General features: G+C 37.3%; 1 protein-coding gene and 1 pseudogene across 1 annotated transcript in view; one reads left to right on the plus strand and one right to left on the minus strand.

The window, feature by feature from the left end:
* Positions 1–13,450, minus strand: part of LOC122732063 (WD repeat-containing protein 19-like) — a 135,727-nt gene that overhangs the window by 43,345 nt on the left and 78,932 nt on the right. The window contains exons 26-27 of the mRNA XM_043972253.1: positions 11,200–11,268; positions 703–780 (exon numbers count right to left, since the gene is read on the minus strand). Coding sequence (XP_043828188.1) covers positions 703–780; positions 11,200–11,268 — 147 coding nt within the window. The remainder of the gene's footprint in view (positions 1–702; positions 781–11,199; positions 11,269–13,450) is intronic.
* LOC122731205 lies at positions 1,365–2,155 on the plus strand (annotated as a pseudogene).

The following is a 13,450-nucleotide window of genomic DNA, read 5'->3' on the forward strand; positions in this document are numbered from 1 at the left end:
AGCAGTGGTACCTCTCCCAAAATTCAACTTGTAAACTTTAATAAGTACATAACCTACTTGTGTAGTTTTCAGGTTTTCAGTATGTTCAGACTTGAATTAAACTGCTTTTCTTTAAAAACTTTGTAATTGGGGCAGCTAGGTGGCGCAGTGGATAAAGCACCGGCCCTGGATTCAGGAGTACCTGAGTTCAAATCCGGCCTCAGACACTTGACACGTACTAGCTGTGTGACCCTGGGCAAGTCACTTAACCCCCATTGCCCCGTAAAAAAAAAATTTAAATAAATAAATAAATAAATAAAATAAAAAATAAAAACAAAAAACAAAAAACAAAATAAAAACTTTGTAATTCAAACTTTTTACCATCTCAAATTACATCTTACCTCCATCCCACATTAGACTGAAGCGGGGGGGGGGGGGAGCAGCTAGGTGGTGCAGTGGATAAAGCATTGGCCCTGGATTCAGAAAGACCTCAGTTCAAATCCGGCCTCAGACACTTGACACTTACTAGCTGTGTGACCCTGGGCAAGTCACTTAACCTTCAGTGCTACCCCCACCCCAAAAAAAAGATTGAATTGGGAAGGTTTTACAATTTTTAGTAGGTGATTATGGGACTTTAAGAATTCATTTGTAGAATACCTATGTGAAAGCATTTGACACAACAGAATATTTCTAAAAACAGCATAGGTATGATGACTTTAATACCTTGGGCATGCCATCGCTTTCACCCATTAGATGATCTATGAGCTGATTGGTCAGTGATTCATCATTTGCCTGTCCAACCTATTAAAGGAAAACAAAAGTAATTACTTTTAATATTTATCTAAAAATCCTTTGAGCTTATTATCTAAATATAAATTTAGCTACATTAGACAGAAATCATTCTAGACATCATCGTTGAAAATAGGTATCAAGAAACCTTCATGTTTCACTAAGTTTATCACTGCCACCTCTGTCAATCTACCCAGTGGGAATAGTTATCTAGGGTTGAAAGAAAGTGGTAGGGGCAGTAGAAACTAACTTTGCACACTTCTAGGTGCAAATCATAAATCAAGTACCTACATAGCTATTAAAACCATTATACTAACCCCAAAATAATTCAGAGTGTCAAAATTTATAGTCATAGCGATCTAACTTTCCTTTATGTTTTTCTGGAAGTACAAGGTGCAAAGAATGAGTGATGGCCAAGTGAATCTCCTACAGGTCTATGAAGTATGAGCCAATAATGGAAAAGTATATGTGATTTAGGTTCCTTAGTATGAGTGGCTTAATCATGTCATATAAGGATTTAATAGTGGGAAGGGAATTACATGTAATTTTCCTTCACTAAAAATGAAGGTTTGTCTTTTGACTTTTAGAGCAGGATCATGGCAGTGGGCAAGAACAAGCACCTCACCAAAGGTGGCAAAAAAGGAGCCAAGAAGAAAGTGGTTGATCCATTTTCAAAGGATTGGTATGATGTAAAAACACCAGCTATGTTCAACATTCACAATATTGGCAAGACACTGGTACAAGGACTCAAGGAACAAAAATTGCCTCTGATGGTCTCAAGGGTCGAGTTTTTGAAGTGAGCCTTGCTGATCTGCAGAATGATGAGGTTGCTTTTCGTAAGTTCAAGTTAATTACTGAAGATGTTCAGGGTAAAAATTGTCTGACTAATTTCCACAGAATAGATCTTACCAAGGACAAGATGTGCTCTGTGGTCAAAAAGTGACAGACCATGACTGAAGCCCATGTTGATGTCAAAATTACCGATGGCTACTTGCTCCGCCTCTTTTGTGTTGGTTTTACCAAAAAGCGCAACAACCAGATCCGTAAGACCTCTTATGCCCAGCACCAACAGGTCCATCAAATTCATAAGAAAATTATGGAAATCATGACCCGGGAGATGCAGACAAATGACTTGAAAGAAGTTGTCAATAAACTAATTCCAGACAGCATTGGAAAAGACATAGAAAAGGCTTGCCAGTCCATTTACCCTCTCCATGATGTATTTGTTCAAAAAGTCAAGATGCTCAAGAAGTCCAAATTTGAACTGGGAAAGCTAATGGAACTGCATGGTGAAGGTGGTGGCTCTGGAAAACCTTCAGGAGATTAAACAGGCACAAAAGTAGAAAAAGTTGATGGCTATGAACCACCAGTTCAAGAATCTGTCTAAAATAACTTTTAAAGACTGAAAAATAAAAATTTATCATTGTGATGGTTTGGGGCTTTTTTAAAAAGTTTATAAATCAAAATGGTAGTAATTTGCTGCTTTGAAAGTTTTTTCATAAATGTGATGAATAAATGGCTTGACATTACCTAATGAAATTGTATAATTGCTCTGTAAATAAACTTGTTACAAAAAAAAAATGAAGGTTTGTGATAATGATTAGTGTTCTTCTTTCTGTTTCCATAAAGAGATACCAGAAGTAAATGTGAGGGGGGAGCAGGGGGAAAAAAGATTTGTCATCTTATAATAGCTTTGCATGCAAAAAAAGTTAAATATTAATTTTTTCTTTTAAAATAAAAAAAAATAAATCACAAAATCTTAGAAATTGGTTGAGACCTCAGAGGCCAACTCTATCTGAATGGAAAATCCTTCTACATGATCCATCAAGATCCTTGAAGGTCTCCAATGAGAGTGAGCATACTACATTCCTGAGAGTCCATTCCATTCTTGGATAAGTCTTATGCTTATATGTGGGCATAAATCATTACTATTGTATTTTAATTGCTCTTAATTTGGGGCATAAGTAAAATAAGATGAATTACTCCTCTATATGACAGCCTTTCAAATACTTGAAGAAAGCTATCGTGTTCTCTCATGTCTTCTCTAAGCTAACCATCCCCAGTTCCTTCAACATGATCCTCATGGCATGGTTTTTAGTCCCCTGATTAACTTGATTACTCTCTCTTTTGAACCTAGTCTAATTTTTTTCAATGTGCTTCCTAAAATGTTTCATACAGAACAAAACATAATACTTGAAATGTAGTCTGATGAGGGCACGTAACAGTAGGATCACCTTCACTATATATGTCCTTTGAAATACAGTAAGAAAGATAATTTGGCTGGATCACAGACAGTGGAAGAGGGATCAATGTCCAATTAGGCTAGAGAGATACTTTAGAGCTTATCTTTCATAACCTTGATGGATTTCGGCTAAACAGAGTTGTTCATATTTTACCTTAGAAGTAAAAGTAATCTAGTAGGGTTAAGAAGTTACATGATTAGATCTGCACTTAAGGAAAATTAACCACTGGCAACATTTGGCAACTAATGTGAATGAGAAGTTGAGGATAATGCCATAGCTATGAAACTGATTAGGACAGTAACAACTTCAACAGAACATTGTGAAAATTGGAGCGATGCCCCCTGCTGGAGAGATACTGTAGGAAAGCTCTGCCATGAGGAGAAGGCATCTGAGGGCAAGCCATGTGGCTTGGAAGGTCAGTTCCTTGGTGTCAGGAAGTGACGTTTGCTCGTGGGTACTGTCAATCAAAGCTACCAGCCAATTAGCTTGGAGCTGTGTGTGGGTGAACAGGATGTTTCCAGTTTTCACAGGAGGCTTGTGGGACAAAGAAAGGGCAAGGCACGCTCACGCTCTCTCTTGCTGTCTCTCTCTCTTTTTCACCAGGACCTCATGTGGAGTGGAGCTGGAGATGCTAGTTCCTTTAGATAGACAGATGAAGCCGTCTAGGCCTCTTTCTCTCTCCTCACCAAATTCTTATGCTCCTTAACAAATGCTTTAAAGTTTAAACTCTTGCTAAAGCTTCTAATTTATTGGAGACCACTCATTAGATTTTTAGACAGCCTAGCTAGAATCTTAGCCACCTTATAGACAGAAACTATTCAGATGGTGACCATGAAGTACTCAACATCAAGTAAGAAATGACCAATAGGTAGTTGCTCTAGGAGGGAGATAATAAGCATTTAAAAAGGGTCTACTGTGTGCCAGTTACTCTGCTAAGCACTTTTATAAATATTATCTCATTTGATCCTCACAACAACCTTGAAAGATAGGTAATGTTATTGTCCCCATTTTACAGTGGAAGAAACCAAGGCAAACAAAGGTTAATTAACTTGCCCAAGGTTACACAGCTTAGAAAATGTCTGAAGATTTAAACTCAGGTTTTCCTGATTCCAGGCCCAGGCTCTATCCACTGCATCACCCAGCTGCCTCTTGCAGCTGACTATATAGAACCAAGAATCATCTCTATAGAGATGATGATTGCACCCATAAGCTATGTCAACCCTCTACTATATCAACCCTTCATCTCATCACCCCTAGGTTCTCCAATACATTGGTCCCAATTGGTCTTCTTTCTCCAATCTTCAACCTCTCCCGATCTATAGTTCTTTCCCTATTACCTATACAATATCATGGTCTCCCTGACACTTAAAAATTGTTACCAGATACCACTTTCTCTGCTATAATCTTATATCTCTAAACTTCTTGAGAAAGCTATCTATTCAAGGAACCTCTACTTTTCTTCTTACTCAAATCTAAATCCTATGCAATCTGGCTTCCAACCCTGAAACTGCCCTCTACAAAAAGTTACCAGAGATCTCATAATTGCCAAATCTAATGGACTTTTTTTTTAAAAATTAAGTATTTTATTTATTTTTTTCCTGTTACATGTAAAGATAGTTCTCAACTTTTGTTTATAGAAGCTTTCCAATTTCAGATTTTTTCTCCCTCCCTCCCCTCCCTCCCCCCTCCCCTAGACAGCAGGTAATCTGATATAGGTTTTATATATATATAACATTAAACATATTTCTACATTAGTCATGTTATAAGAGAAAAATCAGAGCAATGAGGAAAAACCTCAAAATAGAAAAACAACAGCACCAAAACCAAAAGAAATAGTATGGTTCATTCAGCATCTATACTCCACAGTTCTTTTTTTTTTTTCCTGGATTTGGAGATCCTCATCCATCATGAGTTCCCTGCTAATGGACTTTTATCAGTTTTCATCCTTCCTGATCTCCCTTCTGTATTTGACCATTAACCATGCTCTCCTCTCTTGTTTTTGTGATTTATTGTGGTTGCCTTCTTGACTGGCTGCTCCTTGTCCTTTGCTTATTCATCATCAGTTGTGGTAGGAGCTGGAACTATTTTAAGTTGACTGGCCTAGATTTCCTCTAAGGGAACAAAAAGGGATTTGACTGATCTGTGGGAATAAGGCTTTAATCACTGGTTTGGCTTTCTTGTCACCTAAGATATGTCTATGGAAAACCAGTGATCTAGAAATGTAGGGGAATTGTCGCTGCTCTTCAGGGATGACTTTCTGTTCTAGTGTTGCTGCTGTGGTAAATGCAGAGATGGAAGGGAGTGGTGTTTTATTTGAATTAGCAATAGGAATTGTCTCTTTTTTAAACCTTATTCTAAGTAGTTGCTTTTATTGCATTTTATGGTCTGGCAGTATTGCCCTTCATTCTAATTCTGAATCTGAATCACTCTACTGGCCTTACCTACACCTAATCCAGAATATTTGGCATTAGTCAGCAGGAATGAGTAATGGTGACTTGGTTGTTCACTTCATTATTGAAGTGGAGGAAGAGTGATTGGAAGAAAGGGTGTCTCAAGTTATTGGACTTTAGCAGTCTGTGACTGTAGTCCTCTTAGAAATATATGAGGAAGAGGGGGCAGTTATGTGGTGTAGTGGATAAAGCACTGGCCCTGGATTCAGGAGGACCTGAGTTCAAGTCCGGCCTCAAACATTGACACTGTGTGACCCTGGGCAAGTCACTTAACCCTCATTCCCCTGCAAAAACAAAACTTCACCTAAGACTTTTGGGACAATTTATTGTTTTATACAACTTTTCAAGTACCAGATTTACCAGTTCTAGCATTAAGCACTTGTTGCTTAAGGAGTTTAACAGGGAGACAAAAAATAGCAAGACAAAGTATACCCTGTTTTTTGCTAACACGTTTATAAAAGCTGGATTGTCAGTATATAGAAAATGAAAATAAATTGTCTTTATGCATTTAGCACTTTTGATTTTTAAGGAAAATGCCTTGAAAGCAGAGATTATGGATTTAGTAATAGTACAAGTAAAAGAGCGATATTGGCAGAGACTAATAGCCTATAGGTAGGAAAAATTATTTCTGACCTAAGGTTTTGCTGGTCAATGTGGCAAATTCTACTGAGATTAGGTCTACAGGGGAAGAGAATGGAGGCATGAGAATTGGGAACTGGGACTGGTGGGAAAAGAACATTGAACCTATCCCACTACTATCCCACCAGAAATACCATTCCCTGTGGAGTCAGGCAGTGGGTGGATTTCACCACCAAAGAACTTGAGATTTTATAAAAGTTCAAATAGCAACTTGTGTCATCAAAAAAAATGTTAATAGGGGGCAGCTAGATGGCGCAGTGGTTAAAGTGCTGGCCCTGGATTCAGGAGTACCTGAGTTCAAATCCAGCCTCAGACACTTGACACTTACTAGCTGTGTGACCCTAGGCAAGTCACTTAACCCCCATTGCCCTGCAAAAAAAAAAATTATAAAAAAAAATGTTAATGATGATATGATTTAATAGGAGCAATGTGAAGGTGGGATTTTTTTTGCTATCAGAATTCTATCACATGGTAAGCTTATGGAGAATCTGCTCTTGCAATATCAGCTGAATCAGTTAGAGGATCAAAGTAGGGACTGTTCTTTTTCCCTTTTAATGTGACTAAAATAGAAAACTTATGTGTACCTGGTTACAACAAAGATGAAATTCCTCTGCAGCTGATTCCCCAATGGGTATATCAAGTAAATCAGGATAAAATCCTTAAAGTTTTTGATAAACTGGATCTATCTAGTGATGAGCGGGACCTCAGTCATCACTCTAGGGAGATTCATTCTATTCACTCACTAGAGTGTCTATCCATTTGAAAGAGGCAGGGTTATAGGCAGTTCAGCAGATGGGAACCATCAGAATACTGAGGTAGGTTCTCCAGAACCCAAAGAGTCCAATAACCCCCTTAGATTGTTTTTAAGATTGTAGAATAGAGAAAGTCAATAGCCCAGAATAGGCTATAGTCCTGGAAGACCTAAAGCTGAGTTTCCAACTATTTCTTTCTTTGACCCTGTAGAGCCTATGTTTTTGAGGTCTCTGACCGTAAGAACTAGGTTGAGTGGAACCTTTGGCAGACACCAAGGTTTAATCAGATTTGTTGTTGTTCAGTTGTCAATTGTGTCCAATTCATCATGACCCCACATGGGGTTTTCTTGGCAAAGATATTGGCAAAGAAATTGCCATTTCCTTATAGAATGGATTAGACAAAACCAGGTTAAGTGACTTGCCCAGGATCATATAGCTAGTGAGTGTCTAAGACCATATTTGACCTCAGGTCTTCCTGACTCCAGGCCAAGCATTCTATCCACTGAACATCTATCTGCTTCTTTGACCAGATTAAAGTACTATTCATTAGACTTTTGGAGTCTTAAGTTCCCTGAAGTAGCCATCTGCTATACCACTTCTGAAAAGCAGTGAATGCATGTTATTCAGTCCTAGTTGCTACTAAAAAGATAACACTTGGTCATACCATTACTCTTCATCCAGAGTTGCCCATTATGAGATGGGTGATACAAAATGCATCTCTAACAAGATGCACAGGAGAATCTGACAAACATTTTTGACCATGGACAATGTGTCTTGACTACTGATATTTGCTACACAGGGTTTTTTTTTCTTTTAAATTGAAGTTAAGGGAAGGAAAGAAAATAAAGAAAATAAATACTTGTTCATTGAAAAATGAAATTTTTTAAAAAAGATCCATAGTGCATAGGGTTCTGTTGTTAAATGGAAATGTTACACTAATACTAAAGACTGTACTTACCTAGGTGTTAGTGCTTTTTATGAAGAAGCTGTGTTTCAGTGCTAGCCCTACTACTTTGCTTCCTCTGCTAATCCAATTGGCCCCCAGTACAAAGGATTTGGGTCTTAAGGAATGTTGTTTCACCTGGTTCCCTGATGCTTTCATCCATTATGAAAGAGTAACAGGGGATACCTTGCTATATAGAAGTACAAACAAGAATTCTGCTGATTCTTCACAATGAAAAGTTACTTGTAGGGCATGTTAGTGCCCACCAAAGATATCATATATACCCTGATGACCTGAATAATCAAGTTGATGCTAATACAAGAAAAGAAAAGATTGAGAATTAGCTCATCATCAATCTAGACACGGGGATGGTGATACTATGTTGCAGTGGGGATGGGACTCTATGACCCCTACACTAACGATGATGCAGTTACTTCTGGTCAGTGATGCTTCTCTTTATTTTTTATTTTATTTTATTTTATTTTTTTGCCGGGCAATGAGGGTTAAGTGACTTGCCCAAGGTCACACAGCTAGTAAGTGTCAAGTGTCTGAGGTCAAATTTGAACTCAGGTCCTCCTGAATCCAAAGCCGGCGCTTTATCCACTATACCACCTAGCTCTCCCAGTGATGCTTCTCTTGCCAATTAAGTCTTCTGCCTTTGAAATATCATGTGGTTGTCAACCTGTCTCCAGGTAATTAATATTGTTCCTATCTCCCCTTATCTCAGGCAAGAAGTTTGCTCTTACTAAAGAAGTTATTGCTTAAGTCTGCCACTCCATCAGATACCATCAGAGTTTGTATAAAATATATCCTTCTTCTTTATGGGCATGTCCCTGATCAGGGTCCCCAATTTACTGGAAAGAGGATTCAACATTCAGCCTGCCACTATCACATTTACTAGGTTTTCTTTTTCCCATGACACCCTCAGGCAGCTGGAATAGTCTTCTAAAATATGAGATCATAAGATAATACCTTTAATTATTTGGGGTTGGGTGTCCTTACTCCCAGAAGCTGTCTCTTTGATAATCAGTGCTATCCTAAGAAGGGGAAGGATTTTCGTTGTTTTTATCTAATCTCCAGAAAGACTCACCCAATAAAGATGGTCTCCTTTTAGATATAATTCCAGTTAATCCTTTCTTGACCTTCCTTATTCTGTCTCCTGTCCAGCCAACTAGACCCTGAGGTTTCTGCCTATCTAGAAGGTTCTATACAACCCTAGGAAATGGTTCAGGTGCCCCTTAATTGACCTGTCTGTCTCCTTTTCCTGAGATAATTTGAACAGGATCTAAAAAGGATTGGGAAGATATAAGAGATAGAACTATTAGGAGGTGCTTTGCTTTTTAATGATGGAGAGGTGGGTATGTGAAACTATCTTTTTAATAATCATAGCAAATAGGAATCTACCTGAAAGATGGGATGCTTTATCTGCTTTGGTGATAATCTTCGGTACCTCAAGGTAAGGAGGAATCTTCAACAAACCCCCACAAAATAAGAAGGTAATTCCTCAATAGAGACCTCTAAAGGAACATGATTTAGTATCATCCCCCTGACCAGGCTCTTAGGAAGGAGATTTGGGCAGGCGGGTTGCAGAACAGAGAATGGATTTCAGTATAGAGTGAGTCTGGATATCAATTCAAGACCTGGAACAGGTTACATACAAATGGTACAAGTGATTTATGATCTTACTTCCCTTGCTATATATGACTCTGTTCTGTCATGAGTATAAATGATAGTGTTATAGATATAGTCATCTTTGCTTTGGACCCAGTCCTGGTGCTGATCCTACATATCACTGTTTTTATATCAGAGACCTAATCTGAATTACCTTTAATATTATAGCTATTGCAAAAACTGTATTTTTAAAGACTATATATTTTTTTTCTTATTTGTGTTGTTTTTCCTCCAATGCTGCTTATTCTAGGCTTCCTCCCAAGATCAGAATTGTTTTAAGATCATTTTAGAGGTAGAAATTCACAAGAGAAATTTTGGGAACTTTGACACCAAGCAGTAGGATGTGGTGGGAGTGGCATTTCTATTGTGTAGGCTGGATTGGTTTTCTATTAATGGGCAGGGAGGCTATCTTTAGGATTTGGTTAGTCCAAGGGAATGGGACTTGAATCATTAGTTTTGCTTCCTGAGGCATAAAGTACCCAGCCTATGCGGAGTTGGTGCTCTTCAATTTAAGAACAAGTCTCACACCTCACAGGATCACTTTTCTGATCTAGTGTTACCATTGCTATGGAGAAGAGAGAATGTGGAAACAGAATGGAGTAATATTTTATCTGAATTAGCAACTAGGAAGAGTATCTTTTTAAACATTATTCTAAATAAAGTTGTTTTTATTGCATTTGGTGGTCCACAAGTGTTGCCCTGCATTCCTATCACTGGACCAGCCTAAGTAAAACCTGGCCAGAACATCCATATCACAAGGTACCTACTAATTGTGGGTATATCCCAAGGTTATGTCCTAGGCTATCTCCTCTTTTTCTTTCTATATTCTCTTTTTTGGTGACTTCATCAGATCCCAAGGGTTTAATTACCACCTCTATAACAATGTTTGCCAGATCTTTATGTCCAGCTCTAGACTCTTTTCTTAGCTTCAGTTCTATATCACCAATTGCCTGCCGTATATTTCTAATTGGATGCTCTTTCCAATCTCCCTATTGCTGTTAAGGGCACTCCCATTCTTCCAGTCACCATGGTTAACAGGCTAGGTGTTATCTTCTCTTTCTCACTTTTACTCACTCTCCACAAATTCTCCAGCATAGATCACCTCTTCTATTCAGGTAGCCAGTACTTTAGTTCAGGGCTTCATTACCTGTCTCCTAAGCAATTGGTCTCCCTGTCTCAAGTCTCTCCCCACTCCATCACTTGTCTCCATACCTTTGCACTGGCTGTCTTTTATCCTTGGGATGCATTTTCTCTTCAACTTAGCTCCTGTACAACCTTCTATATGAAGTCTTTCTTTTCTTACCCTTTCCAGATACTAGTATACTCTCCCTCCCCAAATTATATTGAATATTAAATTATTATTATTATTAAATATATTCTTATCAATGCACAAGTTGCCTCCACCCATTAGAATGTAAGCTTCTTGGGGGCAAGAACTATTTCACTCTTGCCTTTGTATTCCCACTGCTTAATAAATACTTGTTGATTAATTGATAAAGCCTGTTGGAAATATATCCAGAAAAAATATCACAAGAAAAACATTCAATGACCATTCTTAGATCTAAGGTTAGCCTTACTCTCTGCCTCATCCATATATTCTATTCATTTCTTGTGATTCATAGAAATATAAATACTACAATAACATGATAAATTCATTTAACTAAGTCTGGGATTACTCAAAATAAAGTAATATTTTTTTTTCTTAATTCTGTCTAATCATCTACATTTCTTACAGTATCAATTGCCATTTCTATGGCCATGTTATCTTCTGTGTTTGAACATTTCAGGAAATGTTTTAAAGCCTGTAACAAAATAATAATATAATAAAGACATGAATAGAATTTACAAATAGTATAAATAATTAGATCTATATTAATTATCCCATGATAGTATTGTCCAACAGATGTGAATAAAGTAAGTATAAAAAATTAATATTTAATTAACAGATACTATTTAAGTAACAATCTATCACAGAAGTGATGAAAGCCAAGCATATTTCTAATATAAATTTAGTTTATGGGCTGTTTGATTACATCAAGGTATCTATAATTCACTTCCAATTTCTGATTTCTTACTGTAAGGATTTCTCTCTATTGTTGTTTTCTGACAAGCTCAAAGTGATTTTTTCTATTTCCAGAGTAGCACAGTAGACACTGGTTCAATCAATCAACTGTTAACATTACTGATGATCTGGAAGGATTAGTCAGGACTAGTCATTCATAGCTTCTCTATATGAGTAAATAATCAATGCTATTTAGTATAGTCATATTTTACTCATCAATTTCCTTTTTCTTTTTAAAAAATATCATTTTATTGATACCTTTTGTCTTATGTAGCCTTTATTTCTAAATATATTCCTTCCCTTTCTCCTACCACCTTATTATCATTTATAGTAGATTAAAAAGGGAAAAAAAGGAACTCAGTAAGCAATAACCAGTTTATCAACCACAAATGACACTATATAGAATATTTCACACTCATAGTCTCTTCAACTCTACAATGAATGAAGGGAAGGGAATTTTCTCTACCCTTCTCCAAGGTCAAGTTTTTACCCATAATTTCTCATGTGCTGTGAAGTTTTAAACAAAATTTGTTTTGTATGTGTCTACATATATGTGTATGTGTGTGTGTGTGTGTGTGTGTATACACACATACATATTGAGTAATGAGAGAATTGGGACTTTGTAATAATGATATATAAGTGATTAATCTGGAATAGCATCATTGAGGTTAGTTCAAAACAGTTTAAAACCTTACATTTAATTTAACAAATATTTTCTTAGAACCTACTATTGTGCAAGACATGTTTTAGGTGAGGAGGTGAGGGAGGCTGTGTGTGAGCAGATATAATAATGACATGACAAAAATCCTGTTCTCAAAGAGCCTATAATGTGGGGTATGAGATGAGGATAGAGATAAAAAACTATATAAATAAAAATCTTAAAAAAGGAATGTCATAAATACCATGAGAAAGGGACAGAGTATTTTGGATGTTAAGAAAGTGGGGAGAGACCACATCTGGCTGGGATTTCTTGGCAAGTTTCATGGCATTTGAATTTCATCTTGAAGAAAGGATAAGATTTCAATGGCAAAAGCTATAAGGAGAAGATACTTCAAGCAGAGGAAATGGAATGAGCAAAATCATTAAAGTAGGAAATTATGATGCACATTTGCAATACTGAGTTATCTATTTTGTCTGATGCATAAAACTAATCCATCTAGGAGAATTAACAGTAGCTCAGCTGTCTCAGTGAAGAGATAATGGTCCCTTTTTCCTCTTTCTCCAATAAATCCTCCACATATGCTGAATTTATATTCCTAAAGCAGAGGTTTGAATACATTATTACCTCAACTCAAGAAACTTCAGCGGCTCCCTATTGCCTCTAATACAAAACATAAACTTCTCTGTTTAACATTTAGAGTCCTTCACATTCTTGCTGCAACTAATCTTTTCAAACTTATTCCTTATAACTGCCCTTCATGCTTTCTCTAGTTTAGCCAAACTGTCCTGCTTCACCATTCCCTATATACAATACTCCACCCCCTGCCTCCATGCCTTGGTGCAATTTTCCCAATATCTGGAATGCTCTCCCTTCTCACCTCCATCTCTTGGAATGCCTAGTCCATTCAAGACTCTGTGGGCCATTCCTAATTCCACTCAATTATTAGAACTCCCCCCAAAAAAACCCCCAAATTACTATGATTTTATGTTCTATTTATTTATCCCTGTACATGCTGTTTCCTTCTCCAAAACAATATATACTTTGGGAGGGGGGCAGGGAAATGATGGTTAAGTGACTTGCCCAGGGTCACACAGCTAGTAAGTGTCAAATGTCTGAGGCTACATTTGAACTCAGGTCCTCCTGAATCCAGGGCCAGTGCTTTATCCACTGCACTACCTAGCTGTCCCCCACAATATATACTTTTTAAGGCAGAAACTGTTTTTTGGTTTTTGTTTTTGTTTTTTTTATTTTGTATCCCTAG

This window comes from Dromiciops gliroides, chromosome 6 (genome assembly GCF_019393635.1).
Source record: "Dromiciops gliroides isolate mDroGli1 chromosome 6, mDroGli1.pri, whole genome shotgun sequence".
Taxonomy (NCBI): domain Eukaryota; kingdom Metazoa; phylum Chordata; class Mammalia; order Microbiotheria; family Microbiotheriidae; genus Dromiciops; species Dromiciops gliroides.